This window comes from Trichechus manatus, unplaced genomic scaffold, assembly GCF_000243295.1.
Source record: "Trichechus manatus latirostris isolate Lorelei unplaced genomic scaffold, TriManLat1.0 scaffold00310, whole genome shotgun sequence".
NCBI lineage: Eukaryota > Metazoa > Chordata > Mammalia > Sirenia > Trichechidae > Trichechus > Trichechus manatus.
The window spans coordinates 348,980-362,170 of record NW_004444246.1 but is presented as its reverse complement, the minus strand read 5'-3'; the positions used below and the strand labels follow the sequence as shown (position 1 = coordinate 362,170).

The window sequence follows — 13,191 nt, the reverse complement described above, 5'->3', positions numbered from 1 at the left end:
TGCTAATAAATTGGATTATAACGCAAGTCATTCTAGTTGTTTTTTTGAAAGAAGACATATGAATGTTATGCTGTCATGAATCCATTCCTCAGGGAAGTCTGTTTTCAGAAGAGCCATCGGTTAGTGCTTCCTCCTTTAGCTGGGTCTACCCTATTGTACATTCATTTGCTGTCAGCCACATAATATTTTCATACACTGGGAAAGAGTACCCTGAGTGTGAAGAGTCAAAAACAAAATTCGCAATTCAGTCTTGAAGCCCTCAACCCATCCAGCCTTGAGATCTTTTGAGCCTTTGATTGCGTAGATTTAGAATATCAGGCTGCTTCAGCCCCAGTGTGAGTACATTTCCGTGTAGATGTGTTAATTAATTGCAGAGGTGACCAACCACTGCCGAGCAATTACTTTTGGCAAGGAGAACAAATGGAAATACAAGGAGCAATCATTCTTAGAGATGTTCATTGTTGCTTCTCACAGAGAAGACGGAAGAGATGAGCAGAACCCTGCACAGGGACATCTCTCTTTTTGCTGATGATCCTGGGAATTCTTGCTAAGCACATTCTTCTCACAAAGAGCTCAGTGCACTCAGCTCACTCAGCCACCAGCATTCTGAAGTCTAGAAATGTCAAATCCTTACATTAGCAAAGGGCCCATCACTCGGTTGCATGAATTTCTACAGTCCGCAAGTGTAATCCTGCATGCCTGTGGGGTCTCTTCTGGGTCTCAATGATCCTTCTTTGTCAGGTAAGAGGCCTCTATGGATCCCTGGTGGCCATATTTGCATTTGCGTGGCCTTTCGCCTGGCCCTTACTAAATAATTTTAGAAGAATTGGCATCTTGGGCCAATTAAATTCTCTTGAGAATTTGACATAGAGAACAGATAAACCCCAAGAAGGAAGTTGCTTCACTAACGTCAGTGCACTCCAGAGAAAGTCATCGAACTCCCACAGCTAAAGTTCCTGAAGCAGCCTTGATTTCTTCCCTTTCTGAGCTGTGATTATTCAGCTCTCTTTGAAACCAATATGGGACTTAGGACAGGAGAAGTAAATTATCCCAGTCGATCACAATGGAAAAAATATTGGGTCATGGTTAACCCTTTGATGTATAGGCTCCCAAGGTGATGTTAATCATATTCTTGTATCTACTGATTGCTGAAACACTTATAACCAATAAAACCAAAGCAAACCTGTGCCATCAAGTTGATTCCAACTCATAGCGACTCTGTAGAACAGAGTAGAACTGCCCCATAGGGTTTCCAAGGACAGGCTGGTGGATTTGATCTGCTGACATTTTGGTTAGGTGTCAGACGCTTAACCACTACACCACCAGGGCTCCATAATAACCAATAGCAACAGTATATTCATTTATGCTTTCCAAAAGGTATATGTATGTTTGTAAAACCTCCAGAACCTCACAACCTATGAATCAGTGTCTGTGATGCAGTATAAGATTTTACTGCATATTTAATTTGTATGTGATGTGGCTAACCAGATGACACCTGTCTGAAAATGAGATAAATTAAAGGACATATGCTGACCAGCGGTGCTCAAAGGATGTTCTTAAGTATTCCTAAAACTGTTTAATACTTCCACAGATTTTTTATTCTAATTTCATTTTTTAATATTTTAACTATTTTAAACCATAGTAAGAAGCATTACACTGCAATATGTTCTATGCCATATGTTAATGCATTCAAGAACCACCATAATGTTAACTTGTACTGCCAGGTTAATATAATGCAGAGCACAAAGCAGCAAGTAAAGCTATCTTTAACCCATTATTAAGCACCTACTAGAGCCTAGTCACCTCTGAATGAATGGAAACCATTGCAAAGATGTCATTGACTACAGAGGGGTTACTTGGTACAAGGGTTTTTTTTTTTTTTTTTTTTTTTTGCAATTGAGGCTAGCCCATGCCTGATCATGTAAGACTATAGAAGCAAGTACTTCACTGTTTATTAGGATTGCTTCAATACTATAAATATTAAATAATACACACACACACAAATTGGTGTTGAGGAGATTTAAGACTGTAATTCTCATCATAATCTGTGCTTTCAAATTTATGTGCTCGTTGAGATAGACATCAAGATTTGAATTACAAAGTAATTTTATATTAACAAAGTATGGCTTTCATTTATTTCATATGTACTCTATATATTGAGGTTCACCGTAAGATTTCATTTCATTAAAGACTTCTGCAGGGAAAAAAATACTTGAAAACTGCAGCACTATTGACATATTAGACCAGATAATTCTTTATTGTCAGAGGCTGTACTGGGCATTGTACAATGTTTAACAGCCTCCCTGGCCTCCACCCACTAAATGCCAGTAGCAACCTCCAGTCCAGGCCTGACATTCAAAAATATCTCCAGACGTTGTTAAATTTCTCCTGTGCGGCAAAATCCCTCCTGTTTGAGAAGCAATGGCTACCTGATAAGTCATAAGATCATATAGCCGGCCAACTCTACTAATTCCCGAAGGATGTTCACTTATTCACGATTTTTTAAATTCATGAATAGCTGTTAAACAAAGGATAGATAGATGAGTTTTTTAAAAAATATTATTGTTTTGTTTTATTTAGGATGTTTGAAGCACTATGTAGGCCATAAAAATAATGTTGCAAAACTGTGCTTTCAGACAGCAAAATCTATTTATGATACATTGTTCAGTGAATAAAAACATATTACAAAGTAGTAAGTATGGTATGGTAGCATATTTGAAAATAATAAAACTTGTTATGTGTATGTTTGTGTGTATGTGTGTATTTACAGAAAAAGAGAAGATTTGGAGGTATACGCACCAAGGTGTTAACAATGATTGCTTCTGATAGTTGGGATATTCCAACAACTTTCATTTCCTTTCACTCTATTTTTATTTTTTTGATTTTTTTAATGAGCACACTTAGCTATTATAACAAGGAAAAAAAAGTTTAACAAATAATGTACCATTCTGAGTGAAATATAATATTGCTAAACAAATACCAATTTAAAATAAATCCAGGCAGTATCAAAGTTGTCTACGTACGTCGCCATCTACTCCAATCCTTTCATTTCACGAATATGAAAACCTAGAAAGAATAAGTAGGGTAGTTTCCTAAGGTCCCAAAACTCACCAAAGGCAGACCCCAAATGAGAACCCAGGTCTCCTCCAGTGCACCTTGCAGACGTGCGCTCTAGTCAGTTGCATAAAAGATAGGATATTGGTTAGATACACAGGTCTGAGGAGGAGAGGGGAAGAGAAGGGGAGCAAAGGATTGTTTGTTTACCATATAATGAAGTATAATTACACTGTCCCTTTCTTTCAATTGTGATTTCCCTGCTGTCACAGGGCATAAAACGCCTGTGCCTCCCCCTGAAACAGAAGTTGCTGTAACAGTAACCAGTTGCGTCAAGTAGATTCTGACTCATGGTGACTTCATGTGTGTAAGAATAGAATGGTACTCCATAGGGTTTTCAATGGTTATTTTCAGAAGTACATCACCAGGCCATTCTTTTGAGGTACCTCTGGGTGAGCTCAAACCCCCAACTTTTGCGTTAGCAGCCGAGTGCATTAACAGTTTGCACCATCCAGGGACTCCTAAGTTGCTGTAATGACGCCTACATGCTCTTTGCCAGAAGCCATTGACAAGGCCTCGATCTTCCATTCTAAACTAAGAAAAGCACAGCTTTATCACCACCAGAACACAGGTTATTTGGCAATTGCTTTTAGCATTTTTTATGTAACAGGCTTTCATAATTCTTTGCAGTTCTTTGTTACAAAGGACTACATTACCTAGGGTTGCCAGATAAAACACAGAATGCCCAGTTAAATTTGAGTTTCAAATAAAAAATGTTGAAATGAATTTTTTGTAGCATAAGTATGCCTCATAATATTTGGGTATATATCTTACTATAAATGTTAAAATATGAAAACATTAAAATTTTTATACTAAAATATTATTCATTGTTCTGCGCTCCCTGCTGAGTATGGGTGGGTGAGGGCCTCAGAGATGAGTCTGACGTGTCTGTCTAGTAGAGAGGAGTGTGAGGCACCAAAAGTCATAGAGAGTATGTTTTGTTGTTATGTTTTGCTTTTTGTTATTAGGTTGTAGGAGGAGAAGGTAGGCTTCAATGCATAATATAGGTGTCCTCCTACTCATAAGGCTGGACTTGCCGCAGATACGGGCAGAGACATTCCTAGGATGCTAGCAAATATGGGAAAGGCCATGCGATAATAATTGCTATAATAATGATCACCATTATTGTGGAGTGCATACTAAGTATAGGACGCTGGACTAAGAACTTTGCAACATTATCTCTTTAACTCCTTACAGCAATCTCATGCAGGTGTTTGGATAGATGAGGGAACTGAAGTTCATGGAGGTAAATTAACTAGCCCAAGTGCACACAGCTAGTGAGCTGCAAAGATTCAAACCCAATCTGCCTGCCTTCAAAATTTTCAATCCTAAAATTTTGATGCCTCATTTCTATCAACTGGAAAATATTTTGGGGGGCTGGGAAGCCTGGAAATGAAACATCACCATTCTTTTAATGCTGTATTTTCTCTCTCTTGCCCGGACAGGATCACAACCACGGCTGCTTGCATGATGGATCTGCGAAGATATCCTCTGGATGAGCAAAACTGCACCTTGGAGATTGAAAGTTGTGAGTTACTTGGACAGGGGAATAAAGAAAGAGGAATGTTTGGATTAAACTGCTTGACCCAGCTAAACAGAACCTTGGACTTGGTTAACTTAAGTATTTGGCTGCTAACCATAAGGTCAGCAGTTCGAATCCGCCAGCTGCTCCTTGGAAACCCTATGGGGCAGTTCTACTCTGTCCCTTAGGGTCGCTATAAATTGGAATTGACTCAATGGCAATGGGAAGGATGTTTTTAGTTGCACTACTCTGCCAACTTTTCAAGAAGTTCACAGTCTAGTGACATTCCCTCCCTATGTTGGTGGCTTATGAGTCATTTCATTGCAGCTATCTTTTTGAACCATTGGGGAAAGTCCACTTATTTTAGCTCAACAATCTATGACCTTATGCTTTCTCCTTCTCAGAGTTGAGTTTCTCTCAAGGCCTTCCAATACCCATGCTGCATTAATAAGAAAGGAAAAACATTTCAATATGAAAAGACTTCTTGAGATTGCTTTTGGTTCAATAGTCTGTCTACCTGGAGGATTGTCAATTATTGTCTTTTAGAAAAACAATATGGTGGAGTGTTGTGCCCATGTGTCTTTCATCATGGGAAGAAACAAGATGATAAATGGTACTCCTGGAGCTTCTGCTTTGGGCCAAAAACAATGTTTTTCAGGTCTAGTGGCTGATTTTGGTTGGTCCTCTTGGGCTGGTTTTCATTAATTACTCTCTTAACAATGAAGACATTTTAGTCACTGAGATTTAATCTAATTGACTATCAGATTGTGTTATTGTTTCTCAGCCATCAACCTGCAGGCATTTGAGCCCCTTAATTGTGAATACCAGTCCTAAGCCATTTCCTGGCTTTCAGGGGCACAGAGAGGTGTAGTAGCTAATTCAGAGCATTGTTTTTGTTGTTGTTAGTTGCCATAGAGTCGATTCTGACTGATGGTGACCTGATTTGTGCAGAGTAGAACTGTTCCATAGGGTTTTCAGGGCTGTGGCCCTTCAGAAGCGGATCACCAGGCCTGTCTTCCGAGGCAACCCTGGGTTAGTTAGAACTGCCAATCTTTCAGCAGTATTTCAGAGCTTAATAATTTGCTCATTCCAGGGACTGGGGGAGCATTACCATTTAATGTAGTGAGGTAAACTGACATATACTTATTTGGGTCATCTAAAATACTTGCCAGATCTTAACATCAAAAAGGTGAAGGTCATTGTTGAAATGGCTAATGTTTTGTTACCTATGTATTTATCACAATTAAAAAAATAGTTAAAAAAAAATTAAGGGAAAATTCCAAGTGACCCTCCAATGTCTGATTATTAAGCAATTTCATTAATTTTGTAGTTCTACTGTATACAAATACAGAAATAGATAAAGATGCTTATGTAGATCTAGCTATAGATGTAGACATGCACATTGATCTATTGTCACTAGACCCTGGGATAAAAAAATTCATGACTATTCTTTAATTAATATTCTAATTTTAAAGCTCATCATATTAGGAAGTTGGTGTATATTGAAAGGTGTTAACATATAAAAATGTTGATGGTGACTTTACGTGCCAAAAACTAGTGAGTGCATATCATAGGAATAAAATACAAACCTAAACATTTACTAATGGTTAATAATGTTCTATAACCAAGGTAGAACTTTAGTTAAACAAGTAAACCATTAGTTTTTGGAACTGATAAAGAAAGAGAAAGTAACTCATGGATTGTTCATGCATATGAGTTGCCTTTTTCCCTGACCTTGCTTCCACTGACTTTGATTTTTGAATCTTGGCATCAGCTGGACAGCGTAAATGTATGACAACCTCTTGATATTTCAAGATCCTAGGACTTATATCATTCAGGTAAAGGAGCAATGAATTTTGTCAAGTACTTGAATGGATTCTGTGTTGTAAATTGCCAGTGCTGAAATTAGCACATTATCTCCCCAAATACATATTTTAATGCATAATGCACAGTGAGATTTTCTGTTATTATAGGTTGATGGTTTTCTTTAAGTAACCAGATTTCTTCATTTATATTTAGAGTAGATGATTTTCAGGTTCATTTATTATAAAATGATCATATAATGATCAAAAAACAAAAAGGATAACTGAAGCAAAAATTGAACATAACCTTGGAGTGAGGCAGGAATAGGGGAGGGGAGCCCAGACAGCCAGATAGTCCACAGTAATCATAAAGTATGGGGGCAGGCAATAGGTGGTAACCTAGACAAGTGATAATCATTGAGACAGTCCAGTAAGATGCAACCAGATGTCTGGACAGATGGATGAGGCATAGTAACAAGAACTCTAAAATCAACTAATATGTAGGGTTGCAGGCAGATGGTGACCATCATCAGTGTGGCCCACCATAGGACTCCAGTCCCTATAGACACTTACCTTGAGCAGAGAAGACACTCAGGCCTGTAACAATTTGCATGATGAAAAGACAATGAAAGCAGAAACTTTGGAGAAAGGAAAGAAATATGAAATTGATGTTTAGTAAGTGCTTTCTACCTTCCAGACACATGGGTAGACATTACAAAACATCTCTATAACATGAGGATTAAAAACTAAAACCAAACTAGTTGCCATCAAGTTGATTCCAACTCATAGTAACCCTATATGACAGAGTAAATCTTTACGAATGTAAATCTTTACGGAAGCAGACTGCCACATCTTTCTCCTGCGGAGTGACTGGTGGGTTTGAACTGCTAACCTTTTGGTTAGCAGCTGAGTGCTTAACCACTGTGACACCAAGACTCCCTCCCATAGAGCCTAGGAAACCCTATAGGGCAGTTCTACTCTGTCCTGTAGATTCACCATGAGTTGGAACGTATTACCGAACACTTATTTAAGAGATGGTGTATCTGAAGCTCAGAGAAGTAAAATAACTTACCCAGGGTCACAGAGCAAGGGTAGAGTGGAGTATGGATTCAACCCCAGGTGATCTGTTTTCCATCACAGAACCCGGCAATCAACAGGTGGGTAAGGGATCAGAGCGTCAATGGTTAGAAGTATAGCACCAATTGGAACCACTCTCAACTAGGTTGAGGACACTGAATTGCCCCAAGACTGGTCTGTATTTTCTAAAATTGCCTCTGGTAAATGTCAGAATCGGTCCCAGAATCTGAAGATGAAGCTAGTTTTTAGTTCAAGGATTAAGTGATTGCATCTGTGGAGAGAGGGTGATCTGTGGATACAGAAAACCAAGCAGGCCATCATTCCATTGATGTTACCCTAAAAAACAAAGCCTTGATTGACAAGATTGTTTAATGTTAATATTTTACTTATGGTGTATCCCTTCTTAAAAATAGATAAATTAATGTAAAGAAATCTTAAGTCTCAATAATAATAATTTTAAGCAGTGAAGTAACATGTACAGATAATATGGAGCTTGAATGAGGCTTGTTTGTTTCTATGTAATGGATACTTCACTAAATATTAATCAATGCTGAATCGGGTATTCATCAGTTTTTTAACTCTTCATAAAGAAACATGTGTTGCATTGTTTGCTGAAACAGCTTTCCTTGAATTGACAATTTATCAAGACTACAACTTAGCTTTAAAGTGATTACAAATGAGAAGTGCTAGTGTCAGTTGGGAAATAAGAATGATAAAGTAGTCATTTCACTGTTGTCAGATTGAACCAATCATACTTTTATGACCAACAGAGTGGAAGTTTTGTCTACCTCACAAAATTTACTAGTTTGTATGCCCTTCCATCACCATCAAAAGACTAGGGAAATGTTTCCCTTGGTTGGGTCATCTGAGGCAAATTAAAGACGTTTTGTTTTTCTCTAATGTTATCTAATCAAGTAAAATTGGAAAGTCCATAAAGACTTATTAAATTGAAAATTTGCTTGAACTTGGAATAGATTAATAGCTTCATAGCCTGAGGTGCTTATAAAATAAGTTAATGGCATATAGAAAAAAATCAATCAAGGAATTTAGTGTAAAGAAGATTTTGAATTTGAAATCTATAAAGCTATCATGTGAAGGTTTGATAGCCAAAAGCTTCAAGAAGAAATTAAAAGCGCTTGGGATAACAATCTTGGAGGAGTTGGTCCCTTCTCCCATTTTCTGTAGCAGCAATTACAGAATAGCTCCACCCTAATCTCACTCTCTCACTTTCAGCGGATGGTATCACAAACCATGTCAGGCCTGATATCTCAGTGTTCTCACACATCTTCCTCTAAATTTCCTTATGTCATCACCATTATGAGTTAGCTCCCTGTATTCAAAGGAAGAGGTGCTTGTATCCCTTTCATAGGTTGACCCTGCCCCCTGTGTTCAGGATTCCATCTCCTTCCTCTTTTGGGAATTTGTTATCTCAAGACCACACATGCATCCCCCCTAGTCGCTCAGATCCTCAGTTTTATCCACTCTTACCAGCTCTATTTGATAGCTTACAAACAAGCTGAAATCACCTCTCCTCTTAAAATACTTCCACTCTACGCCACATGTCCATTAAGCGTTTTCCTAATATCTCTATTTTCCTTTTCTCCAAGCCACTTGAAAGAATGGTCTTAATCTATTGCATGTTGTTACAATTTTCTCTCAACCCACTGTGATCTGGAACCTGCCTACCCACTTCCTGTCTCCACTGAAACTGTTCTTAGAAAGGTCAGATACCATCTATATTCCAGTAACACCCAAATGTATCTCTGCAGCTCACATCTCTCTTCTGAGCCCCAGACTGATATACACAACACTCTTTTTGACACATATATTTTGATATTTCAAAGGGATCTTAAACTTAATTTGCCCCAAACTTAACTCTTGCTTTTTCCCTTCCAAGTCAGTTTCTTTTCCAATCTCCTTGCTCTCACTGTTGAACCAAAACCCTAGGAATAACTGTAGACATCTTCCTTTCCCTTACATCTCTCCCATCTAATCTTTTGTCAAGTACTGTTCATTCTACCTGCTAAATATTCCTTAAATCTTTCCACTTCTCTCCAGTTCCTCTGCCACCAGTCTTCTTACCTGAACTGTTGTAGTCTTTCTGGTTGTTTTTTTTTTTTTTTACTTTCACTCTTGACTGTCTCCAACCCATTCTCTACCTATTAGCCAGAGTGATCTTTGTAAGAAGGAAGTTGAATCATATTACTTCTCTGCTTAAAAATATTCAAAGACTTCCCATTGCACCTAAAAAATGTCCAGACGTCTTAATTTGACTTTCAAGCCCCTCTGTGACCTGCCCTTCCTCCACATCTCCAGTGTCATCTATTGCCATCTTCCCCTTGCTTACTTACTACACTAAATTCCAACACTGAGGACTTCTTTCAGTTTATTGCAGACTAATCCTTCTCCTGTCTCATGACCTTCACCATTCTGTTCCGTTTGACTGAGATATTTTTCCCCATTATGGCTTTCCTCTTCTCATCCTTCAGTTCTCACCTAAGATATCACCTCCAGAGCCCTGGTGGTGCAGTGGTTAAGAGTTCAGCTGCTAACCAAAAGGTCGGCAGTTTGAATCCACCAGCTGCTTCTTGGAAACCCTACAGGACAGTTCTACTCTGTCCTATAGGGTCACTATGAGCAGAATTGACTAGGCGGCAAAAAGTTTTATTTTGTTTGTTTTAAAGTAATCTAAATTAGGAATTTAAATTATTCCTCTCTAAATTAGATTTCTCATATAGCACCTAGTAGTATTTGTTTCCTTGTTTATTGTTTCTCTCCCTCTATGGACTATAAACTCCACAAGAGAAGGGTTCATTGTTTTGTTCAATATCCAGTAGTTAAGACCCAGCTTTGTACCTGACAGTAAATATTTGTGAGTGGATGTATGTTAAATTTCTTGGCTCTAAACTCAAGTCTTTTGAATTTTGGAAGATAAATCTAGTTTTAATTTTTCCAGATAAGATTTAGGGCAGGGATTTATTACTTGAAGTAAAATACTCTTTAGTTTGAATAATTTTAGGTCCATGCTTTAAGACTATCTCAAAAAACTAAAATTGTAAATATGCCCACCAAGAGCCAGATTGTGGAAAACCTAGCATTTTAATTACTTTAGGAATGTTAGTAGGCTGAGAAATGTGATTACTCATTATGTTTTGCTTCACCATGAGTCATTAAGTGTTTATGCTCCTCCTACCTGAAACACAACCAAGTTATCTAGCAAAGTTAACGTTTAGTAATAACTGGTTATTTTTACATTGGCTCCTTGTTTTTAAAAAAATGGTTTGGCAACTTTTAACCTACATATTGTCTTAATGTATTCAATTTAATGAACCTTATGCTCAATCCATCTGTTAGCCTCTGAATTTTTTTTTAAAATTTTTTATTGTGCATTAGGCGAAAGTTTACAGAGCAAATTAGTTTCCCATTTGATAGTTTGTACATAAAGAGTTCCATGACATTGGTTTCATTTCCCACAATATGGCAGCACTCTCCCCATGTCTGTCCTAGATTCCCTGTTTCCTTTCATCCTGATTTTCTATCCCTTCCTGCATTCTCATCTTTGCTTTTGGGCAAATGTTGCCCTTTTGATCTCATATAATTGATTAATCTTAGATTAATCTTAGATTAAATCTTCCATGGAAAGATTTAATATAATTTATTAATTAAGGAGTATGTACCTCCTGGGTGTTATTGTTTATTTTATGGGCCTGTCTATGGTTGGCGGAAAGACAGTCCTCTTAAATGGCTTCAGTTCCAGTTCAGAAGCATGTCTTAGGGAGTTCCTCCAGTCACTGTCAGACCAGTAAGTCTGATTTTTTTTTCGTGAATTTCATTTTTATGTTGTACAATTTTTCTTCTGCTGTGTCCGGGACCCTCTGTTGTGATCCCAGTCAGAGCAGCTGTTAGTGGTGGCTGGCCACCATCTAGTTCTTCTCTCAAGGTTGTGTAGACTGTAGTTCATGTGATTCCTTAGTCCTTTGGACTAATTGCTCCCTTGAGTCTTTGGTTTTCTTAGCCTCTGAATATTGTCATTGTGTTAATTTAAATGTCCTAGTGGCAACAAACATGTGCACAGAATGTCAAGCAATATTGAGGTTTGATCATTGATCATTTCCAAAAGCAAAGTTTTCTTGTCCACAAAAATAACAGAGGATAACAAAAATGGTTTTCCACAATAAAATGGCCTAACTTAACTATGAAAAGTAAAATTTTGCTAAAGATAATTCAAAAACTGTTGCAGCAGTATATTTACATGGAACTGCCATAAATTCAAGCCAGACTCAGAGGAGGACATGGAATGAGGGATATCATTGCTGATGTCAGATGGATCTTGGATGAAAGCAGAGAATACCAGAAAGATGTTTACCTGAGTTTTACTGACTATGCAAACACATTCAACTGTGCGGATCATAACAAATTATGGAAAACATTGTGAAGAATGGGAATTCTAGAACATTTAACTGTGTTCATGTGGAACCTGTACATAGACAAAGAGGCAGTTGTTTGAACAGAACAAGGGGATACTATGTGGTTTAAAATCAGGAAGGGTGTGTGTCAGGGTTGTATCCTTTCACCATACTTAATCTGTGTGCTAAACAAGTAATCCAAGAAGACAGACTATATGAATATGAAGAAGAACGTGGCATCAGGATTGCAGGAAGACTGATTAATGAACTGTGATATGCAGACAGAGCAACCTTGATTGTTGAAAGTGAAGAGGACTTGGAGCGCTTACTAATGAAAGTCAAAGACTACAGCCATCAGCATAGATTACACCTCAACATAAAAAAAGCAAAAATTCTCAGCAGAGCCAACATGGTGCTAGACAGAAGCAGCATGCCATCCCTCCAAGCAAAGACCTGAAAAACTAAGTAAAACAGAGACAAACATCAGTCCTGGCATCCTAAGTGTCAGATGAAGAGACAAAGAACTCAGCCAAGCATTGAATGGAATAAGAAATGGACAGATAACAGAGAGCCAGGAGAGATACATGCAGAGGTCCACTATAAGCTTATGCAGCATGGATTCGCTGTCTTAAATTCCTGTTGGAGATAGATGGACTGAGAGTATGGGAAAGCAGCTTTACGGAGTTCCCAGCATGAGACAGAGCACCTGCTCTCTTAGCACTCTTTTCTTTTTTTTTGTTCTTTTGGCTCCTGTTTCTCTCTCCACTCTCTCCTTCCCCATACCCATCTAAGCTCCACACATCACAACCTCCCCCCTCCCTCCTGCCTACTTATACCATACACCGAACATCACACCCTTGAGAACCACAGGCAAGGCCTACCAGAACCTGCCCTGTACTGACTCCTGGCCTGCCCTGTTGGCCCTAGTATATGCCACACATAACGCATCCCAGGTGCTCCCCTTCAGCTGGACCTACCCTTCTATATCACGGCTGAGTAATTGGCCCTGCCCATTGGAGAAGGAGGTGAAAAGTACCATGCCCACAGATGAGCAAACAACAAAGAACACACAGCCCACCTCCTCAGACATAACCAAGTAAAACAAAAAGGCAGGACGACACAAACAAATCTACAATCAATAAACAAAGAAAATAACCACTGAATGTCCCAAAGGCAGAAGACAATATCAAAATACATATAAAAAAAGAACAGGATGGTTCCAGTAGGCATCCAAAATAAAACACCAGATGACTTTCTGGTAGAAGAAAAG

At 38.3% G+C, this 13,191-nt stretch overlaps 1 protein-coding gene across 1 annotated transcript in view; it reads left to right on the top strand.

The window, feature by feature from the left end:
• GABRB1 (gamma-aminobutyric acid type A receptor subunit beta1) overlaps positions 1 to 13,191 on the top strand; it is a 531,853-nt gene that overhangs the window by 399,309 nt on the left and 119,353 nt on the right. The window contains exon 5 of the mRNA XM_004390619.2: positions 4,560 to 4,642. Coding sequence (XP_004390676.1) covers positions 4,560 to 4,642 — 83 coding nt within the window. The remainder of the gene's footprint in view (positions 1 to 4,559; positions 4,643 to 13,191) is intronic.